At 44.1% G+C, this 12772-nt stretch overlaps 1 protein-coding gene across 12 annotated transcripts in view; it reads left to right on the top strand.

Moving 5' to 3' along the window:
• Positions 1 to 12772, top strand: part of WRN (WRN RecQ like helicase) — an 87193-nt gene that overhangs the window by 69314 nt on the left and 5107 nt on the right. For all 12 annotated transcript variants that reach the window (XM_075929332.2, XM_075929330.2, XM_075929329.2 and 9 more), the window contains 2 exons: positions 3913 to 4044; positions 9129 to 9291. In XM_075929332.2, the coding sequence (XP_075785447.2) occupies positions 3913 to 4044; positions 9129 to 9291 (295 nt within the window). The remainder of the gene's footprint in view (positions 1 to 3912; positions 4045 to 9128; positions 9292 to 12772) is intronic.

Genomic DNA, 12772 nt, shown 5'->3' with positions numbered 1-12772 from the left:
TGGCTTGATCTCTCTGTCTGGCAAAAGGGCTACTAGAAGGTGAGGAAACACTTGGCCTAATCCTCCTCCTCCTGACAGCTGTGGAGTAATACTTGCTGTGAGTACACCAGCCCTGTTGGTGACAAGAGTCCAAGTTTGTTTATTTTGTTCCAATGGAACCTGCTAATGGAGACAGCAGCATGCTCGTGGGTTGCTGGTAACAAAGAAAGGAACCTCACTGTTATTTCTTCAGGAAGAGAGGCCAGATGGCAGCACAGGAGAGGTTGGAAATTAGTCCATGCTTGATACACCAAGATTGTTTGGCTGTAGTTCCCAGCCAGACAGTTCTGGGAATGAAATCTTCTGAGTATGGGATAATTGGGTACATCTTGTAACACCTAGAAGAGGCCTGATTATTCACCAGTTCCCCAAGTTTGCTTTCTATTCTTTTAGAACCCATATATAAACTCACTAGAGTGTGGCAGGCATCCAGTTTTTCTTAAAATAGCTAGTAAATATTCAGCCTAGTTTTAGGATTCATGGTAAATTGCAAACTGAGCTCTTTTTGTCATCAGTGCTTTTTTTTTTTCAAAATGGCTTAGTCTTAAATAAAATCAGCATTCCAGCTCTTGAATTTCAATGGCCCATATTTGCGAACAAGCAAAATGGACTTGGTCAGCCATCATTTTTAAACAATGTATTCATTTGTGGTGCTAAATGTGGATCAAAGCCTGCACTTAGGCAAAACTCCCAGTAAAGGCAGACTGCAGAATGTGGCCCTAAACAATAGTGTTTGGAAAATCTGTAACTGAAAGAAATGAATATTTCTGTTTACAGTTATCTGAATATTCTGATGTAGAGAACGCTAGAGGAAAAGCTGTACAGTTGAGGGTATAATTCTTAGATGTTTGATGGGAGCCAGTTAAATTCACAGTAGGCGAATGTAGGCAGCTGCCATTAAATTGTCAGTAAATACAATGCACAATTACAATCCTTTGGTACAGCTTAAAATTAGGTTTTAAAATAAATTCCCATCTTTACTTCTATAAAAAGAACATACAGTGGTTGAGTATTGACCTACTGAAACCCTCATCAGGTATTCTAAAGAAAAATTTTAAAAGCAGACTAGAGAAGTTAAATTATTTTGACAATTGTATTCTTTTGAATAAAGTGGAAAGGATCTTCTTATAAACTTTTTTTTCCAAAAGCCATCCAACGTGGGTTGAAAACAGCAGTAAACTCAGTGGAGAAGGTGCAGATGGACAGGATGAGGCTGAGAGGTTACAAATGAATAATCACCATGCAGTTAATTGCAGGGAAGCTAGACCCATAGTGTGATACCCCAGAAGTGGATTGCTAATGTGTAGTGCAGGCTATTTAAGGCAAGGTCACAAGCTGGTAAGGTTCTCTTGCTGTGATTTAATGATGGAAGAAACATGGCCTGGAACTTGCTGAATGACTACTCAGGTCCTGTCTCCTTCAGGACAATTGCTACGTCATTTCTCTTTTGTTAGGTACTTACCGTGCTCGGTTCACCATGCTCCTAGGCAGGACTGAGGAAGTCTAGGACTGTGCACTTTGCATCTGATCTTAAATGCAGGAAGCTTTCCATCAACTGCCCAACACACACCCTTCCCCCTAAACTTCCTACCCCATAACTGAACTCCTGACAATGTCCATCTTGAGTCTGAGCCAGTCTAATATGTATCTGTACGTGCCATCTTTCTGCCCGCAGGGTCCCTTGCTGAGCTGATTGAATTCTGTCTGGTTGGTGCTTCTGGCACTGAGCTGATTGTCCTCAGGGTCATGAATGTCCTTACAAAAATAATAGTCTGGATGGGTCCATTATCTCATGGCTGCCATGACAACCATAGAACTGTTTCAGATGTTTCTGGCTCAGCACATAAAGCTGATCCAGGTTTGATCTTCCATTTGGAGATTTGGGCATATGGATTTTGCTTTTGTCGGGGTCAGAGTATTGCCTGTTCTGGCTTGAGGGTAGGGCTCACTTCACTTCCTATTTTATGGGCCCATCCTGGGAGACTGGTGGCCCTTACTCTGCTGAAGGATGCTTTGGCCAATGGACACACTGTTTCATGGAACATTGTGATACCCTCTTTGTGGTCTCGGAGACAGAGCACTGGACTTAGATTTGAGAGCTCTGTCCCTAGCTCTGTTGCTGATCTGCTGTGACTTTGGGCTAGTTGTTTCACTGCTCCGTGGCTCAGTTTTGTGATTTGTAAAATGGAGATCATGATACTGACATCCTTGGTGAAATGCTTTGGGATTTATTGATGAAAAGCGCCAGGGAACAGCTCCATATGGTGGCACCCTGGCCCCGTGTACTTTCTTCACTGATCACTGTGGCAACAGACAAAGCACAGAGGAGATTCCGTGCCACCGGTGACACAAATCACATACTGAGTTTTGGCACCCTTATGCTACCCTGAAGGTGAAAAGATTCTTCTCCTCCATCCTAGCGTCTGTAGAATCCAACTAGCAGATACATCCAGGCAGGAAGAGTGTCTGCTGAATTGTCTTTGCTGGGGTAGAAATAACTGTTTCTCACTGTTGCAGAGAGTTTTCTCTCTGCTTCACAGATTAGGTTGCTGGGATGCACGCTCTGTTGGCTACTTCCATGGAGGCAGAACCGTGTGTGTGTGTGTGTGTGTGTGTGTGTGTGTGTGTGTGTGTGTGTGGAGTGAGGGTGAGAAAAGGCGTCTTGTCAAGACATTTTAAAAAATTCTTAATTTAGAATATATAATAATACTTATTTATTTAAAAATAAGACAAGTCTGCACCTCTGTATTGCAGCACACATGAGCATCAAACTCTCTTAACAGTGCAAACTAATTCAGACTCACCAACCAGTCCAGTGTGTGCCAGTCCAGACACCAGTTATTTTGTGACCCCCTTAGGCAACGTTTCCTCTAATTCAGCCATAGCCAACCCACAGCTCACGAGCCGCATGTGGCTTTTCCTTCCCTCCCTCCCCCCGTAGCTCATAAAGCCAACCCTGTGCCCCTGAAAACGGCCTTCTCCTCCTGGCTCCCTGTTCTCTCCAGGGCAGAGGAGCTGTCCAGTGCGGCCATTAAAGACAACTTTGCCCTGGCTCTTCATGCTGGATCCACTGATATATTGGCTTGCACGGAATGGGTTGGCTACCCCTGCTCTAATTTTTCCCACCTGTGTGCGGAATGAAGTTTATTGCGCACATCGGTAGGGAATTAATGTGTAACACATCACCTCACTGTTGTGTACATAATAGAATGTGGTGGGGATGTGGTCAAGAGGTTTGGAGTATGGGGAGGGGAAGCTCAGAACTGGGGCAGAGGGATGCATTGTAGGGGGGCTGAGGGCTCTGGTTGGGAGTATGGGTTCCAGGGAGGGCTTGGTATGGAGGCTGCCTGGGGGCCAAGACAGGGAGAGAAGACTCCCTGCACCTGGGCTGGTGGGGGGAGAAATGCCATGGCAGCAGCTGCAGGTTACATGTCCCTCTCCCAGCCATGGCAGGTCTGGTGCTAGGCTGCATTGGGGTTGGGGAAGAGGCGTCTCTCCCTAGGCCATGGCAAGTCGGGAACTAGTGGGGAGAGGCATCTCTCCCCAGAGCAGTAGGTCCAGGGCTCATGGAGAGACCTCTCTCCCACCCAAGCGTGAGCGCCTGCATAATCACACAGCATATCGCAAACTTAGCACTCGACTAAGTTAAGCAAGATGAGAGTTTGCTTCAGCATCTGTCTGTTTGCGCGTGTGCGTTGAATTATAAGCACTCGCCTTGGGCTTGTTCTTCTCTTTATGTGTGGAGCACAGTCTAGTTTGCTCAAAGTCTAGCTCTTCCATTTCCCACTGTAGAGCAGATGACCTGACAGGACGATTTTGCAGGTGGCTGTTGCTGGGTTTTATTCATGCTAACTCTTGCTTGTCACTTTACAGACTGACACATTCCCTACTTGCGGATCTAGGGAAAAGCAGCCAGAAGCCCTGCAGAAGAGAGGTGGGGGCCACCCCCTTCCGCAGTCAGAGCTCATAACATACAAGCTGTTCCAAGAAAAGAACCAGTCTTTGGTGAGTTATTTCCCAGTGGCTGGGTGTCTAAAATAGAATGTAATGTATCGGGGGGTTGCACACTTGTTAAAACATGAGACTTGGGGCCAGACTGGATCAGTTGCTGTTGTCTCTCAACTCCTCCCTACACTGCCAATGAGCCCCTGCTTTTGGAATACCAAATCCTTCCATTATCTGGAACAGAAGGCCCCATCCATACTGGCTGGCCAGGCAGCACTGGGAACTGTTTTTTGCTGTAATTGTGCCATTTCCACCTTCCACTGGACTTCTCTCTGGATCCCATCAGACACAAATGGAAGATAGCAGTATGGCTTAAACACGGTACATAGGGCTTCATGTAGACATTTCTCCTGGGCTGGTGAATACCGTGGCCCTGTTCTGGATACAAAAACAGAATCAAACCATTCGCATTGTATCACCATGTAAGATTTGAATGGCCTGAAAAGAGCCCACAGTACAAAATTGAAAGCCTAAATATCAGTGCAACTTTCTGATTGCTGTGACGCTGGCTGCACCCTGATCTCAGCCATGTTACTCACATCTGCTAAGATAGGTGCTTGGGAGATGGAGGTTGCACCAAAAACTGCATATGCATGCTTTTGGGAACTGTGACTTGGAATTACCTTTTGTGCATTGAAGGGCAAATCTGCCCTTGCAGCAGAGAACGGTCCCTGAACATCAGACCAAGTATAGTTCTTCTACCCAAGAGAGAGGATCTAGAGGTCTGCTCACCAGATAGGCATCTCTCTGTGTGCATACAAGCGGTGGGCAGATGGCACCAGGACAGTAAAAAGTGAAAAAGTGTAAGTGGAGAAGATTAATTATTTGGGCAGCAGACAGGAAAGGTGATCCAGATTCAGCCCTTATACCACTGGTTTTAGAATACTTGTTATGCTTAAAAACAATGGGTTCAATCATCTCTATTAAAGTCTACCTAGCAGCAACAGCAGCAGTCCATAGTCAAGTGAAGGGTAAAGCCACCTTCTCATACAGACTGGAGAAAAACTTAAAAAAAAAGTTTATTGAATCCATATCCTTTGGTTCATGATCCAGTTCCACTATGGAATTGGAGTTAGTATTAACACAACTTATCTTTGCTGTTTGAGTCTTTGTGGGATTGTTCTTAGTTTCATCTTTCTATAAAGATAGCTGTTTGTTATAGCAATTTGTTCCAATAGAAGAATTAGTGAATTATATACATTGATGGCAGACTGCCTGCCCTCCCCATACTACTTTTCATAAAGAAAGTGATCTTAGACCAGTGTTTCTCAACCTTTTTTTGCTCATGGCCCCCTTCTGAGCCTTGTTTACTTCTGTGGCCCCCCTCAGAGCCGCTGTTAGTTGGGAAAAAAAGGTGCATCATTTACCTAATGTTCCGTTTTTTCCATGTGGCTCCCTAGAGGTAGGGCGTGGCCCCTGGGGAGCCATATTGGCCCACGGTTGAGAACCACTGTCTTAGACCACATCCTCCATTCCTTCCAAAGGTAGTCTTGGAGTTCTGTATCAATATAAATTTACCTGTGTTTTTTCTCTAAACCTCATTCGAGTGAAAGGGAGTCTAGGTTACATTGCTTAAGGGTGCTCTTAGTTTATATTACATGGATAGAATGAAGAATTTTATGTTTTTGTCTAAGTTATTTGTTTCATTTGCTAGTACTTCTAAGGTTCTGGATATTTCAGTCCAGTCCCTATCCAGATAGGTTAGACTTTGTATTGAGGGATTTTATCAAAGAGTTTCCCTTGCTCCTTCTGGTCCTCTTAGAACGCATTGTACTAGAGCAGGAGGTACATCTGTAGCAGTCTCCAAACATGCTCCTTTTATTGAACTATGCAGGGCTGCTCCATGGAGTCCAGTTCACACTTTTATAAGACATTATGCATTGGAACTGGCATTCAGATCTGAAGCACAGTTGGACAGAGTCGTGCGTCACTCATTCGTTAAGCTCCCTCCTTCCTTATACTGTCTTGTCAGACTTTCCCAAGTGTGGGAATATGCATAGGATATGCAAAGAAGTAATGAAGCTTGGGTACTCCTAATCAGAGTTCTTTGAGGTGTAATCTGTGTAATCACATTCCCCACTGCTGCAGCGTCTTAACTTCAGTGTTACTTGGTATTCCGCTTTAGTAGACAGAAGGAACTGAGGTTGCAGTAGCCCCAAGCCCGCCTTTTATAGCCACACCCACAGAATGCTCACCAATGCCGGGGTTGATGGTGGGATGTGCACTAACATGTAGAAATAGAAATAGAAGATTGCACAATCCTGGCTTCATCGCAGGAGTGAGCATGCAGAGTCTCTGGCAAAGAACTCCACTTACAAGGAGTCGACCTTCATTTCCTAATTGTGATTAAGGATGTTAAATAACAATTAATTTTCTAGTCGATGGAATTTCCATTGTCTACTCGACTAGTCAATAGACACTTCCGCATTCCTCTTTTGAAATGTACAAGAGCCCCAACTGAGGCTCTTGTGCATTTCAAAATTGGAACTCCGCGTGCAGCCCAGGGCCAGTGGGAAGTACCACTGGCTGATCCCAGGCTCCGCTCGGCATTTCAAAGCGGCAGTGCCTCACAGAGCCCAGGATCAGCTAGGGAATCCTGACTCCATGCAGCGCTGCCGCTTTGAAACGCTGTGGCAACATTTCAATGGGGCAGCACCGCACAGCTGATCCTGGCCTCTGTGCAGCGCTGATCCTTTGAAATGCCACCATGGCATTTCAAAGTGACAGCACCGCACGGAGCCCAGGGTATAGGCTCCGTGCAGCACTGCCGCTTTGTAATACAGTACCCCCTCTTCTCCCACTTGCTGCCTCTATCTGATAAGAGGCAGCAAAGGAAGGGAATCGACTAGTCCTTAACATCCTTAATCGTGATGTGACCTTAACATGGACTTTGCATTGAACTCTTTATTAATTTGTTGTATAGTCAAAGAACCATAATACACTCGCTGAAATACGCACTTTGGTCTATGCCCTTTGAAGGCGTGTTCCGTAATCCATTACTTTTATATGGTTTGTTAAGCAGCTGACTTTTTATCAACTCTTTGATCCTTTGGCATGATGCTGAAATAGCTTCAAGCTTCTGTTATCCCTCCCAAGAGTGTAAGAGTGAGCCTTGTCAGGTAGTCACTAAATTAAAATGCCCAAGGACTAATTAACAAGACGCAATAGTACAATTAGTGTTAGGTAATTTGATGCCCAGTATCAAATAACCATTATTATTGCATTTCCCCTATGTGTATTGTCTGGGGAAAAGTCAATAAAAGAAACATAAAGCCTGATTCTTTCAGGGAAAATAATTAATTTTAAATCTGTTCTTTAAAAAAGTCCAACTTTAGTAAAGGAAAATCAAAGAGGTTCTCCTAAGACTGTGGTAATGGAGTCCACTTAAAAGAATGTGAAATAATCAATTTTGTGTTGGTTATTTCTATTCTGGTAGTGCCACCCGTGTTCTTCAGCGGCATAAGGACTTGGCAAAGGTTGCTAAATTCACAGATCTCTTGCAGTTAAGATGTGGATAATTAGCTGCTTTATGAGGTGATGTTTTAGGCTTTAACAAACTGACCATAACATGTGAGTGGAGCTGATTACACAGCAGAGCGACTACATTACCATAAAACTCTCTCTCTATGACAACGAAGTCCTGGAGTCCAGGAACAGCTGTGGAAGGCCCCATATACAGTGACAATAGGATTCCCTTTGCATGGTGTAGATTGCCATGCTCAGGGATTGATCCACTTCTTCCAGAGAGCAGAGCAGACCCTGGTGATGTCTGTCTCCATAGCCATGTAGAAGGGATTGTGAGCAGGCCAGAGGTCTGGAGCCAACCATAGAGATGCAGCCTCCCAGAGTAGCATATAGATCCTGGCAACAGCTCGTTGTCTCTTTTTGCCCTAACCCCAGTGTAGCAGAGTCTGGAGCAGCTCCATGGCCACTGCTAAAGGATGGAGCTCTGGGTTCTGCTCCTTCGACATACCGAGCAGCACCGTTTCTATGTCTGGGGGTCTCAGGGCCACAGCGGGAAGTTGCTCTCCAAACCAGAAATAATATTTTGAAATGAAACCTTTTGACAAATTGGATCCAGTATCTGAAAGAGATCAAAAAAATGTGCCTAGTGAAGTGGTTTGGCATTCTTGTTTTGCAGCCAAAGGCACTGGTCTCCAATTCATGCTGTTGGTTTGTGAAGTGGCATGCACCAGGCATTATCATTTACTGTTTGTGTTACCACAGTGCCAGACTACAACACTGCTGTGCTTGGTGCCGTACAGACACAGAACAGACAGACAATCCCTGCCCTAAAGAAATTACAATGAACATAAGAGAAGAGACAACTGATTAATACTGACAGGCAGGGGAGTACATGTAAACATCAAGGTGTGACAGGCAATGGTCTCAGTGAACCATCAGCCTAACCATTGTCATGTTTTTTGTAGGCATCTTAGTGGGAGACATTTGAGGGCAGATCTGCACTACACATTTATGTCGGTGCAGCTGCTGTAGCATGCTGCTGTAGCATGTCTGGTAAAGAAGCTGTAAGTTGATGGGGAAGTGTTGTCCCGTCAGCTTGATAGCACTGTATCAGCAGTTCTTCCCTGTCAGCGTAGCTACCACCTCTCGCAGAGGAAGCGTTCTCTCCCCAGGGGTTTAAGGTCGGCATAACTAGTTTGCTTAGGTGGGTGGATTTTTCACACCCCTAAGCACTGTAGATAAACCAGAGTGAGTATGCCATTTAGACCAAGCCTAAGGAAGATTTTAAAGGAGAATAAGAAGATAGTTTCCCAAAGTTTTATGAGGAGCAGCTCCCAGGCATGCAAGGCAACATGGGAGAAAACACCAAAGTGCTAGTTTGAACATTTAGCAATTGGTGATAAAGGGTCTAGCGGTGGGCCAATAGGAGGCAGTGAATGAACGATCCAAGGTAAGTAGGAATAGGCTGTGGATGGTCTTGGAAGTGAACACAAGAAACTTGTGTGATACAGCAGAGAAAGGGGAAGTCAGTGATGGGATTCAAAGAGGGCTTTGGTTACTTTGTTGTTAGATCTCATACACGTTACCACTTCAGATTTCTTCTCTCATTGTTTCCCCAGAAGAGTATAAGTGCAAGCAGGTCTCTGCCTCTCTCTGTGGTTGGCACTCATTTGTTCCAAGCCATGAAAGCTGGCTATCCAGTCGACCTAGAACGAGTGGGTCTGACTCGTGAGATCCAGAAGGTGATTACTGATGTCATCCACGACCCTCCCATAAACTCAGGTGAGAAGCACAGCTCCAGTCTGAAGGTATCAGTGACTGTCATTGGGAATCTGCATATCCTGTTTCTTCTTTTGCTGAGAGTCCGTCATTCAGAGGACTCATTTCTGAGCCCAGCTGAGCAGGGCAAGGCAAATAGCCTGCCACTTGGGTTTGAAGTCAATGGGGGAGAAAGGGTGCATGGCAAGCCACCGCCTCAAGCCATAGAAGTAAGGAAGAGGAGAGCTTTCTTTAAGAACTTCTGAGTTGAGTGCAGACAGAAGATTGGTGTCTTAACAATACGTAAAAAGATCCAGACATAGTTGTGTCCATATTTAGGCACCTAACTTCAGCTTCTGCCTTTGAGAATGTTGGCCGTAGTGAATAGCTAGGCACTAGTGGCATGCCAAGTGAATCCTTGAAAAGTTCTTAAATTTCCTCACATCATAAACCTGGGTCAGTTAAGATACTTGGGTGACAAAGGGAACCACATGCATAAATTAATAAGTTACGTGCATTTTAAAACTTAGCAGAATTATGTAATGTTATCTAGGCACCTGATCTAGTGATTGAAGTCTATAATGATAGCCCAAAAGCAGGGTTTCAATTCCCAGTTCTTCCACTTATTTACTGCATGGTTTTGGGCAAGTCATGTCATTTCTGTTGTTTTGGCTGAAGCAGATTAACATGGCTACCACACTGAAACCTGAGCTATGTACTTCTTAACTAGCACTATCAAGATAAGTTTCTTATGTGTATTACAGATAACCTCATCCAATCTGAATGACTTGCACAGTGTGGTGTGTTCACTCAGCTGGGACACCTGACTGCTACCTTCATAGTCCTTTATTTCCATGTGCTAACACAATGCTGTGGTGTTTCGGCTGCTACACTCTTGTCGCAGAGCTTATTGAAGAATCTAGTTTCATTTAACTACAAAAATTAGGAAAACACTTCTGTGCATATTAGGTTCGGTTAAGTGTCTCTTTAAGTTAGGTTTTGGATGTAAACTGCTAATGTCCCTTTTAAGTAAAATGAAGAATATTGGCAATATTTACCAGAGATGATTCAGTTGTATTCTGTAATTACTTTATTTCTAGATAGCAGATTGAGAGCAGTTGTTAAGTTATAAGCAAATATCAGATTAGAAATAAGATACTTGCTCAGGCACTCACTAGCGGATCTACAAAGCAATTTCAAAAAAAAAGCTGGAGAGAGAAGCTGTGGAACTTGGTTTCATTTACAAGTTTAATACATATAATCAGGGCTCGCCGAACCGCATCAAGCCCCGCTCGCCAGCCGCGCTGTCCAGCGATCTGCGCATACGCAGATTGTTCTGCGCATACGCAGATTGTTCTGCACATGCGCAGATTGCCCGAACCCGGCACTTCCGGGTTGCAGTCTACTCGCCACAGGCAAGTAGATTGCATTATTTGTCAAACTCTGCCTATAATCAAGGTCTGAACAAAGACCTGAACTGGATGGGCCGCTACATGTCACACCCTAATGACATAAAAAGCTAAATTCTGGGTACTTACAGCCCACTCTGTTAGCCTCATTTAGCACAGAAACTCTAATTGACAATATTTGTTCCTATTTTTTATCCTTCTCTTTACCTCCCTAGCCTCTCTTTCTCTGCTATTTATTTGTACCCTGAACCTCTTATTCCATTCATCTGAAGAAATGGGTTGTGCACACGAAAGTTCATGATAACCATCTACATGTTTTGTTAGTCTATAAAGTGTACCAGACTTTTTGTTGTTTTTTCAGTTTACGTCTACATTTTTGTTAGTCTCGAAGGTTCTGTAGAACCATTGGTTGTGTTTTAAGTTTTTACACTTTTAACAGTGAGGGAAATCACTGGGTGAAGCAATTTACCAAGAGAGGTGGTAGATACTCCATCACTTGGAGTCTTTAAATCAAGGTTGTGTATTTTTTAATCATAGATCTGCTCTATTCAAACAGGAACTAATTCAGGGACGGTCTCTCCCCTGTGTTCTACCGGGGGTCTAACTAGATGATCATAATGGTCCCTTCTCAGCTTACCTCTCTGAAGCTGTGGCATTGCTTATGAAGGGAACCAGTGCCACCTTGTGGCATGTAATGGTTAGAGGGTCAAGGCAGAGTTGCCGGAGGAGATTGCCAGTGACAGCACTCGACCACTGGAGGTGTGATGCTGAGGATGGGGGAAGAAGCTGCAGGGGGTGCCTTAAGGAGAGTTCAGGCAGACCTGTAGCACGACATTGGGTTTGTAGGAAGTGCTGACACGAGGTTGGCTGATTTGATGACAGAAAAGTCCCCCTTTTATCAAAATAAGAGCAAATTATATTTGTGACAAATGAGGGCCTTCCTCTCGGGCCTAAATGCAAAGGAATCTTAGCATACTAGCCCTGTCACCCATTATATGTGATATACTGCCTAAGCACTTGGCTGAGTTGGAAGTGGTCCTGTTGAAAAGTGCCTTTCATGACCTTAACATGTGGTTAAGGAGAACATGTTACTCTGGTTAGTTTGCTATTATCACAAATACTTGTAGTGACAATGAACTCTGGTAGTTATTGAGGTAATGCAAAGAGCTGCCATGATGCAAAGCTCTGTATTTACTGTCAATGCTAAACCTTTGGGATTTCAAATATACCTCAGGAAGCTGAGCACAAGACTTCTTTGGCAATCCCAGCCTGTGTCTAAGTGGGAATGATAAAGCTCACACAGCGCTGTGAGAACGTTGGGTGGCAAGCATTCTGGAAGTGCTGTTATGTGTTGCTTGTGCTGCGGAAGCTGATGGCTGTTCCGAATCAATCCAGGGAGGGTCGTTCTTTATCCCAACACTGACTTGGAGGCCTGCTGCTGGCTATAGGACTGCTGTCTCTCTCTCTCTCTCTCTCTCTCTCTCTCTCTCTCTCTCTTACTTTTAACTGAGAAATGACCTCTGCTCTGGATGAAAATGAAGAAATAACAGATGTTTGTTATTTTGTGTTAAAATTGATACTGTGATTGAACACGGTCCTTTTCTAATCTATTTTGTTTAAATAAAACAATAAAAATGCCATGCCATCTTCTTAAACACCAATTTAAAGGTACACATTCTTACGCTATGAGAACAAGAGCAAATATAAAGGAGATAGTTTTATACAATTTTAAATGTTAGGTGTAGACACACACACACACACACACACACACACACTCTGTCTCTGTCTGTATATATATATGACCTGTTAGCTTTTGGAGAGGTTTTGTTTCTCTGCAATTTCCAGACTCCTTCATACTTCTGCTGTTTTCAATGCACTGAGAAGTATTTTTAGGAGCAGTTAGAGGGAGCTATCCAGGCACCTTCAACTCACTTTCGGCTGCATAAACTCAACGGGGTGCTCAGAGAATCCCAATTTCAGTGTAACAGAAGGTGAGGGTTGCAATGGCCAGTGCTGCAGAAAAGCAGCAAGATCAGTGAGAGAGAAGAGTTTGAAATGACTTGTTTTCTGCTGCTGTCTACTACCAATCATAGGTT

Source organism: Pelodiscus sinensis, chromosome 4, assembly GCF_052426305.1.
Source record: "Pelodiscus sinensis isolate ZL-2025 chromosome 4, ASM5242630v1, whole genome shotgun sequence".
Taxonomy (NCBI): domain Eukaryota; kingdom Metazoa; phylum Chordata; order Testudines; family Trionychidae; genus Pelodiscus; species Pelodiscus sinensis.
Note: the sequence above shows the minus strand (reverse complement) of the source record. Positions and strands in the feature narration are given on the sequence as shown.